Source organism: Aedes albopictus, chromosome 1, assembly GCF_035046485.1.
Source record: "Aedes albopictus strain Foshan chromosome 1, AalbF5, whole genome shotgun sequence".
In the NCBI taxonomy this organism is placed as follows: domain Eukaryota; kingdom Metazoa; phylum Arthropoda; class Insecta; order Diptera; family Culicidae; genus Aedes; species Aedes albopictus.
Window position 1 is genome coordinate 146,816,076 of NC_085136.1, and position 22,399 is coordinate 146,838,474.

The window sequence follows — 22,399 nt, forward strand, 5'->3', positions numbered from 1 at the left end:
CATAGGCCTTTCATTCCCCATCATTTGAATTTAAATTCGCTCACCACAACAGAAGTTCGAGCTTATAAACCTTTATGTACTCAAAAATAGCAGTTTTTGGAGAGACATTTTGTTCTATTAAAGCCCATTCATTTTTGGTATGGCTCAAAAAAAATCATGAGTGTTCACAAAGGCCTAATGTGTCCATCTGTTAAAACAAAAGTTGTAAAAACTGAAAAAAATATGTGTATAAGGTGGCAATATAGTTGCCATTGCCTTATAAAGGGTTAACGATTTCTTCATGGAATCCTTGAACAAATTTGTGAACAAATCGCATAACGTTTTTTTGAAGGTATTGCTAAGGAAATTTCTAAAGGAGATCCTTGAAAAATTCCTGAAGTAAAATTTGGGAGAATTTCCAGAGAAGTCTGTTAATCCAGAGAAGTCCAAAGAAATCCGTGAAGAAACTTTTGGAGCAAAGAACTTTCGATTTTCTGTAGGAATCGCTGAAAGTATTTCTGAAGAAATCCGAGAATGATTTCCTGAAGGACTTCTAGACTGGAGTGGATCTGGTGTGATGGTAAAAGCCCGTGAATAGTACGCCGAGAATCTGGGATCGAATCCTTCCCTACATACTCACCAAATATGTGTTCTTCCTTCGGTAGGGTAGTTAAGCCGTGGGTCCCGAAATTAACTAACCCTGGATAAAATCTCGTTAATAAAGATAAAACAGATTTCCTCTCGGACCCCGAGACTCGGGGTAGTTCTGAAGAATCTAGATTTTTTTTTTCAGAATTGCCCTGATACCTTGTCACCTGCTACATGGTAGCATGCGGCAGAGTCTTTTACCCGATTACCATGGAATGGAGATCAACCCACCAGAATGAAAATAAATGTTGAGGTTCTCAAATCTGTAAACCATTACACCCCACAACAGAACCACAGAACCCATCTTCAAAACGCAAATGGATCTCCGAGTTCTCTGAATACCTATGAGGTGGGATCCTCTCCGTAGACAGGCCGATCTCCAAATAGCTACCTAGCGTACAACTCACCAGTACAAATAGCACCAAATAGGATGATCAGGAAATATAGAATTGCACCACTCACTTGCCGAATAGTTTGCCGAATCAGGCAGTGGTGAATAAACCCAATGAGAGTTGCGGTAAGACCCGTACATCTCTGAGCCATCTGAACAGTTCCGTATGATCTAGCCTACGAGTAACAAGTAGTAGTGCGCGATAAGGTCGGACAAGTGATAATTATGTTTGCCAAAACGAGTGCATGCTGTCCGGAAATACATTATCGTTTTTTTCGAATCTACGGGGCTTAATGTGATGATGGAGTAGAAAATTTAAGTGATAATGAGATCGGTGAGCAGGTTCAGTACTGGTGTTCTATGTGCGCGGGTCTAAGTGTTTTTCGATCCCACCGCAGGCCTATTGATTTACGCCAACGAACGTGTCGTGGACGATGTGGTGACCATCGCGGCCATGGTCGCGAGGCAGTTGCACCCTGGTTCCTGCGGTTCTGGCTGGGTCCTGCCACCCGGATGGCTGATGACGTCGCCGAAGGACACACTTTTACACGTTTGCACACTTACAACATTTAGATAAGTATAAAACCATTAGATTTAAGCCGAACATTGGGGGGGGGGGGCGGTCTGGGGAGAAATAAATGGGTTACGCATGTTAAAATTTCAGCTTTTCTTTTTTTATCTCTGGTGATATCGCGGACTAGAGTAGTTTTTGTGAGTTTTGATGCTAAGTCGCGGACCTGTTCAGGCTGTCTGTATGCATGGCAGCACTTCTGCATGTGTTCTATCTAAATTCCTTAAAAAGTTTTGTCTCATGCCAGTGGGATTTTCCTCGTGTGACAACCTATTTCTTAAGTATTGGAGGCAATGAACATCCCCAGCAGCTGGACTCATCAACGACAACTATCTGTTTCGCAATAATGACGTCATCATCAGCATCCATCTATATACTTATTTGTCTATTGTCAGTAGTCATTCGTCTCGTCATGTTAGTCTTGTAGTCAGTACAATGTAGCTTTAATAAATGTTACTTTTTATTCGTTTTATTGTTTGTATAACTCGCGTTTAAATGTTCTCGACCACCCGAAAATGCGGAATACAACATTAAGAAACCCATGGTAGATGTTCTCAAAGAACTTTCAAATCAGGCGCAGTCCATAAACTACGTAGACTCATTTTTGGTCATCTCAGATACCCCCCCCCCTTCCTCCTCGTAGACTTTTGTCCATACATTATTTTCGAAATTTGGATTGAGCGCAGAAGGAATCAACCGAAGGCATTCGCATTCGAGAAGCTGGATGTAACAACATAGGGTAATTCGCTAATTGTTGAACACTACCCAAATGTTGAACAGTTTCTGAATATTTTATTATAAACCTTACTTAAGTAATTTTCATCCAACGTATACTTATGATGTAGATGCATATACATGTGGGTAGCGATATTGCTCTAATTAAATAACAAAATTATACATATTTTACGTCAAAAAAATTTAATTAAAAATTTGTACCGCTGATGACACGAAAACTGCACAATTCTTAGAATTAATTTTAAGAAATTGCTGTTACGAAATAAGCTTTGCGGGCAAATCGACCACAAATATCAAAGGCACACCATATTTACAAGACATGGAAGGATGTCATTAACAGTTTACCATTGTTTAAAATCACATTTTCGTTGTAATTTAATTTGGAAAAATATTTTTCTTATCACACTATCATTATGCATCCATGATCCAATTGTTGAACACTGGCATTACCTACGATGTTAGGACCATGACTGCTAGATTTTTTTTCACTTTACCTAACCTGCATTGCATGGGGTTTCAAGGGCGTTCCAGGGATGTTCTAGGGGTGTTCCAGTGGGATTCAGAAAGATTCCAGTGGTTTTCAATGAGTTTCAAGGGCGTTCCAGAGGTTTTCAATAGGAATTCAGAGTGTTAAGGGGGTCCAAGGAGTATTTCAAGGCGTTCCAGGAGGCTCAGGAGCAACCCACGGGTTTTCAAGGGATTTCAGGGTCGTTGCATGTGTGTTCTTAGGGGTTGAGTGGGTCCCATGGGTTTCCAGGAGAGTTTCAGGGGCTTTTAAAGACAAATCTTTTTAGCCATTTTTGCATCTAGTCATGTTTAAAACGATTTCAGTCCACTTGAGCTCTCTTCAAATTGGCGATTCCTTGTCATTTAAATGAATAGGCTCCTAAAGTCCTATCGGGATTCTTGTTTTAAACCACAATATATGGTTCAAGAGTACATATTTACTCATTTTTTGACGTTTTTATTAACCGTAGTTGAAAATATATAATTTTAATTTTTTTAGCCTTTTGTCTCGTCCCTAGCTTATAACACATACTTTGAGTGATTTTTTTTCACCATGTATGTCAGATAGGGACATTTTTGAAATCCCAGTGCGAAAAATGTCGAGCTCAGTCACACAAGGTTGACCTCAAATGTCAAAATAGAACTATTTACCATTTTACTTATTTCGAATTTTCTAATTATTCCTTTGTTTTTCAAGTTCGAGTAAAGTACAATTCCGATTAGAATACCATGCTTGATCGTATTATTCAATATAAGCGAGATTTCGTCCTTAATTTTAGGACCCTATTGTCACTAGCTCGGAATAGCTGGGAACAAAACACTAAAAACCCGGAAAAAAGTCCGCCAGAGTGAAAAAATGTCGGATGTCGGATCAAAGTCGGGTCAAATTTTATCAAATGTTGGACCACTGTTGGACCCACATCGGGTAACTATCGTGTCTATGTTGGGTTTGGTGGCCAAAATAAAAATAGGTGAATGATAGGTTGATGTCGGGTTATACGTCATCAATTATGAACAAAGCTTCAACCACAGACAAACAGACGTAACACTCTGATATTTTGCATCGTACACCGATTTAACGGTCTATTTGAAAATTTGATAGTTGGCCAACTGACCACCCGTGGCACTCGCATCGTTTTTGCTCGAGTTTGACGTTTGCCCACTACCGCCACCTAGTTGATGGTCGGCCAAACTCAGTCCTTTTAGCATTGGGCGAACATGTTTCCGTGACTATGATTTGATTCGAAAAATGTTCAAAGTGTTACGTCTGTTTGTCTGTGCTTCAACCGTTCAACAATTGGCGAGAACCGTCCAACATTAGGATGAGCTAGCTTAAGGAAGCGTTCAACATTTGGGTTACAGACTTCCCATACAAATGTTCTATTTTCTCTTAGAAAATGGAATTTAAGAGAATACAAATTCAATGGGCAGTATAAGGGATAAGTAGATCTAGACGTTCACTGGATATTTTTCAACTAAAGTGGAATTATGCACGGAAAATAAAACGAAAACCAAAATGCCAGTACTAACCGTTCAACAATTGGCGAATTACCCTACTCGAAGCAATCTCAGTTAAGCGCGTTAGTGCTTGGACGGGTTTCAGAGGTGGTACATAGGTGATTTTGAGGGTTTCCGAGAAGTTCGTGGGGGAGGGGGGGTTGAGGTTGGTGTGATTTCGGAGGTATGTAAGGAAGTTTCGGAGGATTTTCGGTGGATTTCAGTATCGTTACAAAGGCGTTATAAAGGCGTTACATATGCGATTTCGGGAATTTCGGAATTTCGGATGGTTTCAGATGCGTTACATGGATCCGAGATGGTTCTAGGCATATCAAGAAGTTTCAGATGCGTTTTCGGGAGTTTCGGAGGGTATCAGATACGTCACAAGTGATCCGACAGGATTTCAGGGAGCTCTTGACGATTTTCAGCGGGTTTAAGAAGTCTTACAGTGGGCTTCAGGGATGTTTGCGTGAGTTCCGGAGGGTTTTTAGGTGGGTTTCCCTCTGTAAAAGAGTATCTGTACGCACAAGTCTCAATACGAGCTTGAGAAAAGTTGGCTGTGAGCACATGAAAATTCCCTGAGCTTGAGACTCGCGATGTTGGTGCACATCACATTAGCATTGCGAGTCTCAATGAGACAAGCTCCAAGTACAACACCGCACTCCCGCACTGGTTGGATTCACTCTTGAATCCTTCACTAGGGGGACATTTCTGGATGATGTTCAGCTGTGAATGGGTTAGCATTTACCGGGGACGAAGGAGGTTCGGATCGTTAGGGCAAATGGAATACAGCCAGAGATTGTTTTATGACGGGAAAGGTGGTACAAGGGACAAACCTGGCAAAGGCTTCTTCCAAAGTGACGTGAGTATGTCCTCAATTTATTGGGGGACTGCGTAAGAGTGATGTAGCTTCTGATTGATGAAATTCTGGGCGTGTTCTGTTTAAGGTTCGTTTGAGATGAAAAAAAAATGACACCAACGTTCATCTTCCGAAAGTTTCAACTAAGGTTATTTTTTCGCCTTACAAATACTATCAAAGGTTGTAAATTGTAAATAATTGTTTGGGTCGATATGGCCTACACAGACACGTTAAACATGTAGTGTGAAGAAGGAGATACATATATGATGTGGACAACATCTTTGGTTAGGGATATTGGAATCTCAATCGATAAAAACATAGGGTAGAAGCTTCAGTTTTGGCCAGTCCGGAGTTTTGGCCATAGTGCGGTATTGAGCCTGTTGCGATCTAAATCGGCGTAAATTTATTTTTTACTAGTAGATCCTAATACAATATGATGATTACAGCTGTGAAAACTACACATTTTGATTAAAAACTGGAAGAAAAAAACATATTTCCTTAAAAAATCTGCTCCCATATATCTATTTTGGCCAGGGTGCTTCTAATTTGGCCACTCCCATAAGAAATACACGTGATTGGCCAAAATAGAAACCAAACTTAAGAATATGGCCAAAACTGCGGCAGAGCTTCTATTTTGGCCAGGGCCACTTTTAATACAAAAATCAAGTATTGGCATGATTTCTGCATTTTTCCTTCAAAATGTAGATTGAAACCTTTCTTTTAACGCATTGGTTGTTTCCATAATATTATTGGTTATTTTTATAAAAAATGATTTCCCTTAGACTGGCCAAAACCCCCAAGTAACCAAAAGTTCCGCTTCCCTTGACAAAATGCACTTTCAAGTTCCGCGAAGTTCAGATAAAGTTCCAAATGGAACTTTCTGGCTGCTTAAGAGGCTAACGATGAGCCTTGCTGGAACTTCGGTCACAAGTTCCGGCAAGGCTCATTGTTAGCCTCTTAAGCAGCCAGAAAGTTCCATTCGGAACTTCATCTGAACTTCGCGGAACTTTAAAGCTGCTTAAGATGCTACTCGGAACTTTGTCGGAACTTTCAAGTTCATAGAAGTTCAGTTCAGTAGCATTGTGTTTCAATGAAGATTAAATTTATTTCTTTTACAGAAAACAACTGTTTAAGCATAAACGAAAAAAAAGACAAATATGAATTTATCAAATCAATGAATACTAGGGTTGAGCAAAAAAATTGCCGCCCATCGGATTCGAACTAATAGTCGCTACGTGAGAACCCTACGCTCTACCACAGTACTACAGTTACGATTGAGTGAGCAGCAGGTAAAGTCTAACTTGAATCGATTTTCTGTCGGCAGCTAGTTTTGCACATTTTTACAGTAGTGAAGTTAGCTTGACTTTGTCAAGTGTCTTCAGCAGCGCAGAGGTAAGTCGGCAGGCTATCACGCAGGAGGATCCAGTTCAAATCTACATAGCAGCGATATGTGTGAAAATATAATTATCAGAAGCAATTTCAAGATATGAATCACAAACCCATCAACAGGGGGGTGGGGTTGTGGTTCTGAAAAACACATTTTTGTTTCTCCATGAATTTTGTCAAAGTTCTGTCAGAAGCTGCTTAGAAGGCTATCCAGCGTGCTTATGTGAACTTTCAAGTTCCAAAATTACTTAAAAATGAAGCTGCTTAGAAGGCTAATGAGCAACCTCAAACAAGCTGCTTAGCTTATAAAGTACCCTTTTATCTGAACTTTTGGTTACTTGGGCCGGCGCCCGCACCCTATCCAATTTTTATTTGACGTCCATTTGGTTCATTTTATCCACTTATCCGCGGGACGTAATGGCCGCGCTGGCTGCAAGTGAGCGGTTACGATTTAGACGTTTCGTGCGGATAGCAACTGGTTAACTTCACCGAACATTTGACGAAGAGGTGATGAGGGGAACCGAACCGATTCGCTTTCCCGGATTTCCCACTAAGAAATGTCAAAATCCGAATCGCTAGTACCCATCACTGCTATTACTACTCGCGGAAAATCCGATTCAATCCTCGGATAAGTATCGATCTTGGTATTTTTGCCTTAATTCTGAGGTGGGATCAGGCCTCTAAAATAACGTCGTTGCATTTTTTTTTCACTGACGAACATCACAATGAGACGAGTTTCACGAGACGTCTCATGGAGGCACGTACAATTGATTTTTCATGAGCATGCTATGATCCTAAGTCTCAAAAATTTTCCTGAAACGCATTTCAAACCAGCGCATGGCACACTGTCTCATTCAAGTATACATGAGCTTTCAGACACTCTGCTCTGTAACCCACAATAACCCTCCAAAACGCCTGAAAATGCCCATTTAACGCCTCTGTAACGTCTCTGAAACCCGCCGAAAATCCTCTGAAGCTTCTTGAGTTGCCTCCGAAATCCCCTTAAAACTCCCTCGAACCCAATGTAATGCACCTAACACCCTCTGAAGCCCCAGAAAATGTCTAAGTAACGTCTCTGAAATCCGCCGAAAATCCTCTGAAACTTCTTAAAATGCCACCAATATCCCCATAACCCCTCTTTGAACCCCATGTTACGCACTTAAAATCCTCTGAAATCCCTGAAAACGCCTATGTTACGTCTCTGGAACCTACCGAAAACCCTCTGAAACTTCCGGAAATGTCTCCGAAATTCCCCTTAAACCCCCTCGAACCCCATGTCATGCCCCTAAAACATCCTGAACCCACTGAATCCCCCTTAAACGCGTCTAAAACCTCTTTGAAATGCCATGCAACCCCTTGAAGCCCCTCTGAAGTCTGAGACATCCTGGAACTCCCTGAAACCTTTCTCACATCTACCATGACATGACTTTTTTACGCGGTTTTATAATAAGCGTTTTTTTTATGACGAAAGCTTCAGTGTATGTCAAAATGACATTTTTAGCACCGGCTACAAGGCAAATGTTTGAAGCTGCGTAGAGCATCGACATTATTTTTGGTAGTCCTGATCTAGCAAGTACATTGAATTGAAAAGTATACGATGCCATATGCAAGCGACAACCTCCTCCACCTAATCTGCCTAAGGGTGACCAGTGCGTACCGTACCTGGTTTGACGGAGGTCCTATCAGCTCATGGTTGCTGAAAACACTATCTACACCATTTTGGTTAGCATTTAGGTGCCTGCGACATGGAATATGGGTCCGAGGCAAACTGAGGTCGCAGGTCAAATTACAATGCACGTAGCATCGGTTATTGATACATTGGGATTCCCAAATTGGAAATGATGAGGTAACTTACGAAGCTGGCAATACGCCAGCGCGTTACATTGGTCGTCTGGGACAAAAAAAAACATTATCGAAAAATAAAGGTACGGTAAGTCACCCGCCAAATGAAAGCTAAGGGCAAGGCTGAGGGTCTCCTCTTTTATTTGGTACTAAGATGAAAATGTTCTATCGGGGGGTCTATTTCATGATTTCCAGAACAAATTTCCAAGAAAAATATTCTATTACCATAGACACCGTGTGGCTTCTTCTTATAATAGCGAGTCACGATATCCGTAGCTGCAAATCTAGACGGCTTTAAAGGGGCGAGCTGCACCACTAGCTGCTCTCCGAAATAGTTATTTATGTAACGAGTTGCAAAAAGTTGATTTTTTCAGCACGAGTCGTACATTTATCCAACGAGGCTTGCCGAGCTGGATAAATACGAAGAGTGTTGAAAAAATCGAGTTTTGCAACGAGTTCCATACAAAATTTTATGCAATGATTTTTTTCATAATGCAACTCATTTGAGTTGCATAATGAACATTAAACAACTATTTTTCATTATGCAACTCATTTGAGTTGCATAATGAGCCAGTTCGGAAAAAATGGTCATTATGATACCAAAATGAGTTATATAAAATTAAAATTATGATACTGAATTGCATAAAAGTACTTTCTGGTTGTCCCGGAGAGACGATGGGCTTGACGGGGTTTAGGGTTAGGTCGGAAAAGTAGCCCCTTCTCCTTCTTTGGCGTCGGAGGATTCTTAGAGAAAAGGGACATTATGCTCTGACGACATCCAATTGCTTCAGTCACTCTAGGTCGTATTAGGGTGGCCGTCAGTACCGTACATTGTTGATTTCGAAGATTATTGGGAACAGTTTTGCTATCATCGATCAGGTAGTGATCAGAAAAGTGTCGTTAATCACTCAGAACTTGATCGGTTTGCGATTACATTTTCTGTAGCGATAAGGGAGGCTGTGTTGGAAAAAAAAGTATGGTACAAATGGTACAATGGGAGTTTATGGTAGGGGAAGTCTATGAGTCGTAGGCCGTTTCCATTCACCTACTGGCAATGGCATTTCTTCCAAATACAATCCTGAATAGCCTAGCACACGATTGTATTTACAAAGGAGATGATTTTTCCATGAGTGTCCCGTTAATTTACAAGAAAGGAAAAAGTCTAAAAAGTTACACTGAACGTAAAGCGGGTGACACCATGCTACATAGGTTTTAATCGTGTTGCAGCGCTTCGGTTTTCTCCGCATATTTACGTTCTTTCGTCGACTGTTCGAAAGTAATTTAAATACCAATAAAATGCGCAGCAGACCACAACCCTCCGAACACCCATTTAGTTAATTTAATTTATCCAGAGAGGTGTGAACAATGTTTTGTATTTTTCCTTTTGTTAACTCTTGTTCACCCATATGCTCAGAAGATTTGCAACCATCTGGCTCACCACCCGAAACGAGATAGGATAATTTACTAACAACTTGTTTTTTTTTTGTTGCGCCTCAAGTGAAAATCTTTTACATCTTTTACTCTCATTTTCATTTGGTGTTTTCTTTTTCTTCTCTCGTTTTCGCGCGTTTGCATTCGGCGATGGCTCTCTCAGCAGTGGGACCCCCACCGCCACCGTTGCCACCACCGTTGAAGGCCCCGTCGTCGTCGTCGTCATCATCGTCACAGCCGACTCACTACGGGCCCGGCAGTCAGACCAAGTCCGGCTCGATGACGAACGGTAATAATTTCTATCTGCACAAGCACATCAACAGTAACGGCGGCGGCGTCGGTTCGCAACAAAACGCGATGATATTCAACACCACGGGAGCCACCTCGAGCTCATCGTCGGGTCAACAGCAGAACGCTCAGCATGACTACTACAACCAGCTTCCGCAGCAACAGCAGCTGGTGCAGCACCAGAACGGCGAAGGTCCCGATTCTGACTCCGGCCTTGAGGTGGTCGAGGAGTCCACCCTGAAGCCGTCGGATCTAATTCGTGGAAACCACAATCGAAGCATGTCCATCATTTCAGGTAAGTGCCCCTCCGATCGATCGATCGATCGTTCGTCGAACTCTCGGTTTTCGTGAGCCACCCGGGACGCAAACAAACAAGGGGAAAGTGTGAAAAGCGTGTTCGGTGCTGAAGCGTGCGTGGGCTGTGAAAATTCGAATTTATATGCGAAGGTGTGAAACGCGATCCTTGCGAACAACAAACAGGAAAGACATCGGCGGCATCGGGAGTCATTTAAATGCAAAGTGGTGCCCTTTCCTATATGATTTTTAGTTGGAAGTGATGAAGAAAAACCACCAGAAAAACAACCCGAAGCAAGCACACTGTGGCGGAGAAAGTGAAAGGATCAAGCCTGGTGTTGCTTAAAACAGTGCAGTGTGCCGAGCCGACCAGACCAATGTGTATAAGACGGACCACTACTCCGCGACTCGCGAAAGCTCATTAAAAGCAAGTGTTATCCGCGAGCACAAGAAGAGTGCAATTTAAGTGAAATTTAAATCTTTCCTTGCGGACAGGCCATCCGAGTGAGAAGCGCGGGGCGGCGATGGCTCAACGCAACGGCAACAACGATAGCTCAACAAAGTGAACAACAAAACGGTAGCTGCAAGGTGCGGAAAGCTTGCAACCATGGATGACTTGATTATGATTATGTTGTATGCATAGGCGGATCCAGCGTTCTGTGGAAGGAGGGGGATTAGGGTCTTGGGAGGGATGATTTAAACTGATGCATTCAACTCCTATACAACCTCCAGTTTAAAATTTAAATATTTAAATATAAATAACTTATGAAGAATCGTCCGTAAAACACGTCATAAACGGGGCTTCGTTGAGGTTTGTATCATGAATCATATTATTGATCCTCCTAATAGGCATGCGCTACATTAAACTAGCCCTAAATTTTCATCCCGCGGTTGGTTCATTTCCATAAGGTTTTCTAGATTCTCTAATATTTTAAAGTCGAATCTTTTCGGGAATGTTCTTGAGACTAAGGTTTTATGAAGCTTTGGGATTTAACTTATTGTTTTCCTTAAGGACATTATCTTTTCCTTGTTCGGGTAAGCCACTGCGATCAGTATTTAGATCTATTGTGGCAAAACTTATTTGGACATTAGTTTAATACGTCTTATGTCAAGAAACTCCTCAAACACTTCTGAAAAAGCTTTTTAACTGATTCTATCAGAAAAATAGTGTCTATCTTTGTTATTCTTGTCGTCTAATTACCTTGATACATATCAAGCCTAACTTTACAAAACACCGTATCTAACATAATCTACTAGCGGAGAAAATCGAAGGGAAAGTTCACTGTTCCCATAGCAACTCATACATTGAGCATTTCAGAAACGTGAAAAATCCGGGTATTTTTACACAAATTGCCCCCAAAGGTGAATGGTAAAAGTAGTCCATAACTCCATAGCGAAAGTCAGCGCCTCATGAGAAAATCTCTTTTTTGTGTACATTTGTTACATACGGTGTTTGGTAAAGTTAGGCTTGATATCAGTAACAAATTTTGAAAACGACGTATAATCAATGGTGTAGCATTGATTATACGTCGTTTTCAAAATATGTTACTGATATCACCTCTTCGGTTCCTAATTCCGTGCACACCATGCAAAAAATGGGGTGAACGGAATTAGGAACTGAAAAAAGTGATTGGAATTAGATGATGTCATGGTTTTAGCAGATTTGTTTATTTAGATTTTGAACTACTAATTGTTCAGAACGGTAGGAGAAACGGTCATCCTTTGATATTAACTGATAAAGTTGTCAAAAACTTTACTAACTACGAGTGGTTTAAAAATGCCATTATCTTATTTCAATACCTGTAAAATCAGAAAAAAATCAGTGATCTTTTTGTGGGGGAGAAGTGTTTCATATCTTCACATATTACCAGCTTCACGGCCCTATTATTCAATCAAGTGCATTTATAATTTAAAGTAAACATACTTTATGAACTTCTTATTATTTTTTCTTGCATACCTCAACTAGTGTCGGGCGCCGCGATGCCAAATATATAAGGTATGCGCACAGCAAAATCTGGCCAAAGAAAATCAAGCAGTAATAATTCATTCCAACTTATTCCCAAACCAAAAACAATTCATCGTAAAAAAGCATTAATTTACTTTAAATCAACATCAAGACATTGCTGATTTGAATTGTTATATCCGTCATCTCGAGTTTTGAGCTTGAATCCTTCCGTAAAGTTTTGCACAGTACCTTCGACCGCATGCCAAGAAATTTTTACCACCTTTGTGTCAAAATCAATCTTATTTTTCAATGAATGCTGTCGTTCTTGACATTTTTTGAAGGTTCCAATTCACGGTCGCTCAATATTTTTCAATTGGGTTGAGTTTTGAAGTGTATGAGATTTTACGTTTTTTGGAAAAATGCAGTTCAATTTCTACATAGTTTTCTGCATACAAACGCAAGCATTCTCCGCCAAAAACAAGGGACAAAAATCAATTCAAATCAATACACAATATCTAAGCTTTTGAATAAGGGGTGCCAGCCATTTATCCCGACATTTCCCGTAGTGAAAAAGATGATTTGCTGTACATGTATTTCTAAAAGTTCGGTTTTTCAAACCACAAATTCATATTGTTGACCAAACTATGTATTTCTTGCCAAACTTCGATTTCTTCTTGCTCTTAAGTTGATCTGCAACCTTTCCAGGTTGTAATGATGTATGGAACCGAATACTTGAAAGCTAACTTAGGTCTGCGGGGACGGTCGCTTTAATGTACATTGTCAGATTTTCAGCACGTTTGTGCAAAAACTTTTCCATGACTTCTTGTTCCCTTGACTCTATTTCAAACACAATGTCAAAATATATCCAGAAGTAAATATTTTTCGATTCCTTACACAATAAGCTTTCATTTGCGCCAGAGATTGCCACGATTCGTTGAAAATAGAGAAATTTCTATCCAAAATGCGGTGGCTAGATTTTGCTGTGTGCATACCTTATATTTTTGAGCTTCCGTGCAGATTTAGATTTATATGAAACTAGCTGAACCCGGCAAACTTTGTCTTGCCTACTGCGTTTTTTGACGTTTCAAGTCCTTAGCCAAGCCCAAGTCCCCGTTCAAAATGTATGAAAACCCGATTTGCAAAAACTCTCTATTTACCCATGTTTTTTGCCTCATAAACCTTCCTTGGGTGAAAACTAACAGAACAAAACTTAGACGACCCAAATTGGACCATCCGTTCGCAAGTTATGCGCGGTCCCACGTATGCCACTGCATTTTTATATATATAGATACAGATTTTCTAGCTAGAGAGGCTATTTTGTTTTTATATGGGATACAGATTTTTCACTCAAATTTTGTATAAGATACAGATTTTTGAAACGAGTGATACAGCTTTTTCACCTCTTTAATTTGCACGCGTGCCGCTGTCCTATCACATTTTCACATTTTGAACGCCTTGCCACGCCCAAATATGCGAACGAAAACATTTTGTACTTCGCATACGTAAAATTCAGCATATTAGTAGTTCCATGTTAAAAAATAAGCTCAATCTATCAACGCAAACCAAAGCTACAGCATCCCAAACATGACATTTGTATGAAAATCGGAATTTGTCCGATCAATTGTGTACCACAGTGTACAAAGAAGGAAAAACAAGAATCCTAGCGATATAAGAGACTTCTAAACTGCGTGACCCCCTATCACCGGCCCTGATGGGAATATAAACGACGAACCGTCACAAAACCCTATCAAAACATTCAACGAAATCGTACATCAGTACGATAGTAGTAGCTACATGCCCCTGCATCCCTTTATGCTACACCATCGTCGTCCTCGACTGCTTTCAAAGTAAGTGCACATTACAAGACGGGCCTAAAATCTCTCAATATAAAAAAAATATACATAAAATCACGATTGAGCACAAGTGGGGTTCAATCCCAGCTGCCCTAGCTACCTACTATGTCTGGCTGGCTGAGGTTTTTTTTTTCCGACCGATACAAATCGGTCGAAAAAAATCTATTACCTGCTACCAGACAGAGGGGGCGAATGAAACATAGTAGGGGTAGTTTGTTGTGAGGCATTCGGTTTTCTGTGGTTGCTGTTGTTGTTGGGAAATGTTTCGGATGCCATTTATCTGGAAGGTGTTTTGTTTTTACCATGCTTGCATTTTCATCCAAAACATGTAATGTTTTCAATAACTGATCGGGGGCATCTCATGGATTTGTGTGTAGCTTCCCGGAACGACCTTCTCATGGATTTTTGGTCAAATAATTGATTAGGAAATTTAAATTCATTAAATTGCTCAAATCTATGTTCAAAGCGGTGCCTCAGGGAATCCACAGGATGCAATACGTCAAAGCTCAAACCTAGCTATTGTTATTCGTAATTATTTCACTTATTTTTACCGTGATTTTTGGGGTATAATAAAAACCTAATCGAAAACGGAGCCACCAGGGAGTATGTTGCCCTTACTGCGTTAACCGGAGCAATGCTGCATTGGACCTTGTGTTTTTCCGAGACAATCAGCTGTCATTCTTTAGTCTGAAACTTATGGCTGAATAAGGGCGGGATTATAAAGGTTTCAAAGTTTAAATCTTTAGTTATATTTTTCGCATTATGCGATTTACACAGTGTATTCTGTGTATTCTCGACTTTGACGTTTTCCATCGATACTGATCTGGGTTTATTTCTGCTGTTCTTTTTTGTGCTGTGATTGCAAAGAGTTTGGGCAGTGGCTACGTTAAGAATAGCTCAGATCAATCTTCAGCATAATAGAACAGCAACGATCAATCTCTGCAGATTTATGTAAAGTGGTACAGTCCAAATGGCTTTAGTCCAAGAACCTTACTTTCGCAAGGGGAATTTCTATCTAGGATACCTTTGAATCTGGTGTTTGCTGCTTACAGTAAAAATGAAATGGCAAACTCGCGTGTCATGCCTCGAGCCTGTGTGCTTGTCAACAATACAGTCGTCGCTACACTCATCTCTGAACTAACCACCAGAGATGTATGTGTTATCACAATTGATGTTTCTGACGGAAATCTCAACAGAAAATACGTCTATTGTTCGGTGTATTTACCGCATGATTACCCGTCCCTTAATGCTCACCATATCATCTGGGGCAGCTCAGACATTATTTAACTTGAGAGGCTCCAGTTTGGTGGAATACTTAAGTACCGTCAAACGGGGTTACTTGCAACAGCGGTGTAACTTGCAACACGATGACATACACTAAATGTGAAGCATTTTCTAATAATAATGAAAACTAGTATGCCCTACTATTTCGGTTATAGAGATTATGTGTATCAAAGATCGATTTAGTATAAAAATTAGCTTTGTTTCATTGTTTATGGTTTAGCTATACTGTTAAAACGGATTTCTCATTTTATGCCATAAAAATAAGTATGAAAATCGTGCTTGGCCTCTCCCTTATGGTAAGTGCGATAAGTCTGATGACCTGATGACGATAAAAGTTCGATAAACTTATGGACTAAGTAATGCAAAAAATCATTATTATATTCGACAACCACTATGGGGTAACTTGCAACAGTTGAATTTGACGAAACCTTCTATTATTTATCTTCATTTCGCGATATATTTGACAGAAATAACCGAATGGGATCATTTATTGATTACGTAACGCGTTCATTTTCAAATGACAATTCATTTTGTTTTTGCACGTGGCCTTCAAACATTGTTAGGAAATACCACATTTTGAAGTTTCATTCATGTTTCATCATGTTAAAAGTTCAATTTTTGTTTATGAACGCTGTAAAGCAATTACCAACATCAATTCTGAACCTAGATGGAGTTAAACTATTTCAGTTTAATGCCCAAATTAGCGAGTTTGACATTTACAAAGTAGAATAGGTGTGTTTCAATCATGTTAATTTAGCTGAAATTGCCAAACACCACTTCAAACTGAAAACTACTTGAAGATGACTCACTCTACCTTTTCAAGAAATGACAATAATCATTGTTGACATTTGGTAATGAGTGCTAAGTCACGAGAATCATATAGGGTGCGGGCACCGGTTTTGGCCAGTCTAAGGGAAATCATTTTTTTAAAAATAACCAATAATCCTATGAAAACAACCAATGCGTCAAAAGAATGATTTCAATCTATATTTTGAAGGAAAAATGCAGAAATCATGCCAATACTTGATTTTTGTATTAAAAGTGGCACTGGCCAAAATAGAAGCTCTGCCGCAGTTTTGGCCATATTCTTAAGTTTGGTTTCTATTTTGGCCAGTCACTTGTATTTCTTATGGGAGCGGCCAAAATAGAAGCACCCTGGCCAAATTAGATATATGGGAGCAGATTTTTTAAGGAAATATATTTTTTTCTTCCAGTTTTTAATCAAAATGTGTGGTTTTCACAGCTGTAATCATCATATTGTATTAGGATCTACTAGTAAAAAATAAATTTACGCCGATTTAGATCGCAACAGGCTCAATACCGCACTATGGCCAAAACTCCAGACTGGCCAAAACTGAAGCTTCTACCCTATATGTTGTGTTTGAGGGACGTGAGACCTGTTGCTAAACAATATACTCTCACTTGCAATAACTATCAATCCTTTCATGAAAAATTATTTGTCAATTGGTTAGTGTGCATCTTTTCATGGTATGTTTAATGCATAACATCAAAAATTTACAATACGACTAAATACTAGAATGTTAGTGCTGTTTAATGATAGCTAACTTAGCTTCATATCCTATGTTGCAAGTTACCCCACAGATGGGGAAACTTGCAACAAGCATGTATTTCGCACCTCCTGATTAGGTGGCAACGTATTTTGGTAAACCAAGTGCTGCATAGTATTCTACTCGGGGTAATTAGCGTACACGATGCTTTACAGGATGTTTCAAATGTTTAGATTTTCAATGATATTGCTTCAAAGTCGAAAAGTGTTGCAAGTTACCCCATTTGACGGTAGTACAGATTTTGGATTATTTAACATAGGCAACCGCCCAACCTTCATGGTATCAACGCTTTGCTGTAGTAGTAGAATTAGTCGCGAGATGACCAATTGGCATGTGTCAGATAAAGAATCTTATCTGACCATCGTTATTTCTTTTTTGAACACTTGAATGTTACTTGCGAACTATGCATTTCAGGAATCCCCGGTCAATAAACTGGGATCTCTTTACTGATTTGATTACGGCTGAATTTCATGGATACTCACAATCCATTGACACTCTACAGGGGACTTTTCAAAAAATGTACAACTCACTGTAACTTTTTGAAAAGGGCATCAAATATTCTCAAATCTTTACTGTAAGTTTATCAACTAGCTGTGTATCAGTGGTCAAAATTTGGAAAAGAGGGGTTTCCGAGTGAACGAGCTTCGTTTGCCAAATGGTGATTTCACTTCCTCTGATGAGGAAATTCTGGAATGCTTATTCAGTACACATTTCCCTGGATGTTTGGATATCACATCTTCGGATGAACCTGATATTTATCCTTGTAGATATGAATCTCTGGAATCCGCTCGGAGTAATATAACTAAAGAATCGATTGAGTGGGCACTAAATGGTTTCGTTCCTTTCAAATATCCTGGAGCAGGGGAAATATATCATATTTTGCTTCAGAAGGGATTTGATTATATCATACGTGTTTTGGAAAAAAAACTACTGTATTTATTTATTTATTTGTAAGTTAATTCATCTGACAATAAATATAAGTCTTAATGAATCTTCAATAGTATTCCTAAAACTATTCACATTCATTCCGAAGTCAAAATTAGGATATGCTTCATTAAAAACATTCATCATTGAGCGAATGGGCTCATTCACATCATAGTTATAAAAACGACAAGGAAGACGAAAGAAGTCGCTAGAACGAAGCGTATAGGCAGGTACATTTATATCCAACGACGCTAGAAGGTATGGAGCATCCATTTTAACGGCCAGGATTTTGAACACAAATACTGCCTTAGCAGTTTTCCTTCGATGATCTAATGTCTCGATGTTTATCAGCCAACATCTTGCTTCATACGGTGGCAGATTAAAGGGATTATTCCATGGAAGATTGCGTAGGGCAAACCTTACGAACTTACGCTGAACAGCTTCCATACGGTCAATCATTGTGGCATGATATGGGTCCCACACCATCGAAGAGGTTTCCAGTATGGGTCGTACTAGTGAAACATACAAAGCCTTCAATGTATACGGGTCACGGAACTCTCTTGTGATTTTAGACACAAATCCTATAGCTGGCGACAAGCTTTCCGGAGAATTTCCTCATAGTGCATTTTGTACGTAATTTCGTTGTCTAGTATAACTCCGAGGTCACGTACAGATTCAACACGCTGGAGTGGTTCGTCATCCACGGCATATTCGTGCACAATTGGACTTTTTTGCGTTGGAAACTTATGACGGAGCACTTGGGGATACTGAGCGTCATGTTGTTGGCCCGGCACCAAACGACAAGCCGATCAAGCAGGTTTTGCAAACGAACACAGTCAGATAGTTCCTCAATTATCATGAAAATTTTCATATCAGCGTACAAAATGCAGAAATTTTCACCGATTTCAAGGACGACGTCATTGAAAAAGAGAGAGAACAAAAGAGGGCCCAAATTGCTTCCTTGAGAAACACCAGAGCTGTTCGTAAACCATTCCGAGACAGATGAACCAATCTTCACCGCAAGTTTTCTGTTGCATAGATACGATCTAAGCCAATCAACGAGCTAAGCAGAAACGCCTAGCTTTTCCAGTTCAGTCAGAAGGATCGAATGACTGACGTGGTCAAAGCAGCTTTCAAATCGGTGTACACGGCGTCCAGTTGCTTACCACGCGCGATAGTACATACACAGAGCGATGAAAATTCAACCAGGTTAGTCGTTACGCTGCGTCCAGGAAAAATCCATGTTGCTTTGGACTGATGTAGTTGTTTACGCGAGACAGCAGGTAGGTGGTGGATAATACAATTTCAAACAACTTCGAGCACGCGCACAAAGACGTAATCCCTCGATAATTCCTGATGTTGCTTTTCGTATCCTTCTTATGGACTGGAAACATATATGAGGCCTTCCATATAGTAGGAAAGTGACATTGTTGCATTGACAAATTGTACAAATGGCTCAGGGGGACTAACAGACTAGCAAAGCATTTTTTAAGGACGGGATATTACTGTAAAGTTTATTCCTAAAGTGGGTCGTACGTCGTGTGAAGAAGCCAAGAGCTTCAAACCTATAAGTTTGACCTCTTTTCTTCTGAAATGCTTAGAACGCATTGTGGATCGTCACATTCGTGATGTATATCTGGGCAACGTGCCTCTTCGTGTAAACCAACATGCCCACCAATCTGGAAAGTCCACTGTGACTCTTTCACGCAAGTTTGTTTACGATACCGAGAAGGCATTCGCTCAAAAGCAATCCTGCTTGGGTGTTTTCATTGATATCGAGGATGCTTTTGCCAACGTGTCTTTCGATGCCATATTGGAAGCCGCACGAGGTCATGATATATCTCCAATGATTTCCAATCGGATTCACCAAATGCTCAAAAACTGACATCGCTTTTCGACTTTGCGTCTAGCAGCTATTAGAAAATTGAGTGTTTATGGATGCCCCCAAGGGAGAGTCTTGCCACCGCTTTTTTAACACAAAAAAAAACACTGCACCGTCTTCAACCAGAGGTTGCACAGACTGAAAAATCACAAAACGTGAGACAACGGACAAAACACGAAACACCCAGTGGTCCAGTGGAGAATTTTTCGTTTGACGAAAAATTTTCCCTGACTAAAGCGGAAATCGAACCCACATTCCGAGGCTTACCAAACGGCCAGACGACTGACGCCACTAACCGCACGACCACGAAGCTCATAAATATGGCACCCTTCTTCAAGGTCGAGAAGGTGCTGGTGTTTATTTTCGTGAGCTAAGGCTGTATCAGTCTCGCTCACTTGGTAGACACTGCACCGTTTTTCAGGCCGAAATCTTTGCTCTTATGGCGAAACTGGACGCAGTTTCTCATTTTTGTGGTTTTTGATTTTGAACTTTGACCAATTTTTCAAAAATCACATTTAAAAAAAAAATCATTCAAAAATGGTTTCCTTAAAACTGAAAAACATTTTCCACCTGAAAAAAATTAGGAGATACCTTGATCCTTCCTCTAACTGTGTACGAAAACCGATTTTGAAAATATTGCTTCGTTTTTTAATAAAAAAATTAAAAACCAAAAAGTGAGGAAATGCTTCCAGTTTCGCCTTATGTGCGAAGTGCAATTAGCACGTGATGGGCAAAGTAATATTCTTTTGTTCAGATAGCCAGGCTGCTATTAAAGCTCATGATTTGCCTAACTCTAGGTCGAAGATAGTTATCGCTTGATGAACTCAAATCGAGGAGCTGATTAAGCTAACTTTGCTCACCTTTTGTTGGTATCTGGCCATTTTTCCATTTCTGACGAGTTAGCTCGCACTGGAGCATCACAAGACTTCATTGGCCCTGAACCAGCTATTCCGGTATAGAAGTGTTGAGTAAAGCTTCAGATTGACATCTGGGCTGCTACTCAACACAAACATTGTTAGAATAGTCATGTCGTCAAACAAAAATGTATAGTACTGAGCCATTTCCAAGGGTGGCAAAGTATCTAACAAATCTGTCAAAGCTAAATTGCAGCATGGTGGTCAAAGCATTGACTGGCAACTGCCGATTCAGCTGTCACATGACGAATATTCAGCAAACTGATTCATTTGTATGTGTTAGCTGTGAATCCGATTATAGAACTTCGTATCATTTCATTTGTAACTGTTCAGTTTTTGCGCAACTGCGTTTCCGAGTATTCGGTAAACACTTATTAAGTGAAAAAGGCTTCAGAAACCTGAATATTCAGGATATTCTGTAGTTCTGAATCCGCTGCGGTTAAGGATTAAGGATTAACTGAAATCCGGCATTAACAGTACATCAGAACTTCGGACGCACAAATCTCAAGAAGCAAACTTCAAACAATAGTGCATTTTATTATTCTGTTCTTGCTCACCTGTAATAAGCTTTAAATAAGAAGGTCAGGTTCGCTGGTTTTGTTTACGAAGAGATCTGTGCTTTCAAAATCGTGAGTAGGTGCCAAAGCCGGCCATTGCGGCGGCCATTTTTGGATTCTAACAAGTCCGTCCTATTGGCGTTCTTTACGCTTTATGCGTTTCTACAGTACCCTTTTCAAGGTGCTGCTTGAACCAATTGTTATACGTTTATGCGTTAGTACACTCCTCCAGGGTATCTTTTCCTATTTCCCTACCTGTCCCTATCCCCATCCTTTTCCTTATTTCCTTCTTTTTCCTCAGGTAGACGATGAAAAGGCTTTTATTATGGCTATGGCACAAATGTCCCAAATAGAGGATAACGTGCTTCTGAAGCCGGCCTTCTGATACTCCTTGCTGAGGGCCCAACAACGCAACCGCTTGTTCCCTTCCATCCAGGACGAGCCAGCCTTTCCAGACCCACCCTTCCCAGCTTTCCGGGACACCTGGCTGGGGTCCAACTGGCTGGCATTACTACTGACTTTTGGGGTTACCGTCTACCCCCGTTGGTTTGACCGCATCTAATCTGAACACTTTTTAATTTAACCCCCTATAATCTGCACATCGTTCAAATTAAAAATGGTTCGAACGTCAAACTGCTCATGGAATGGGGTGAAACGAAACACAGAATCAAAACAAAATAGGAAAAAGTTTTGCCATCAATATCGGTTCTTGAGCATTTGGTAAATCCATTCAGGAATCATTGTAGATATACCATGACTCCGTGTTGTTTCACCATGAATATCAATTGGCATTTTTCGAAGGTAGTCTGTGACATTTACCTTAAACATTCGAAAAAGAGTGGGTTTCCGTGACTTTCTTGTAAAACTGATTTATCCGCACAAGTTTTTCATATACGATATTCTCAGGATCAGGTTCTAAAATGAGCTGTAGGTGGTTGAAATTAGATATGTTGAAATGACATTTTCAGCACTGCCACATACAAATAAATCAACTCAGTCGGATAGGCTCACAAATTTCGGTGGATAGCACTGTGTATACGGAGT

General features: G+C 40.2%; 1 protein-coding gene across 19 annotated transcripts in view; it reads left to right on the forward strand.

Moving 5' to 3' along the window:
- LOC109421864 (putative uncharacterized protein DDB_G0282133) overlaps positions 1-22,399 on the forward strand; it is a 539,561-nt gene that overhangs the window by 431,562 nt on the left and 85,600 nt on the right. For 18 of the 19 annotated variants that reach the window (XM_062845548.1, XM_062845556.1, XM_062845557.1 and 15 more), the window contains one exon: positions 10,010-10,429. In XM_062845548.1, the coding sequence (XP_062701532.1) occupies positions 10,010-10,429 (420 nt within the window). The remainder of the gene's footprint in view (positions 1-10,009; positions 10,430-22,399) is intronic. The other variant, XM_062845544.1, reaches the window with a different exon arrangement.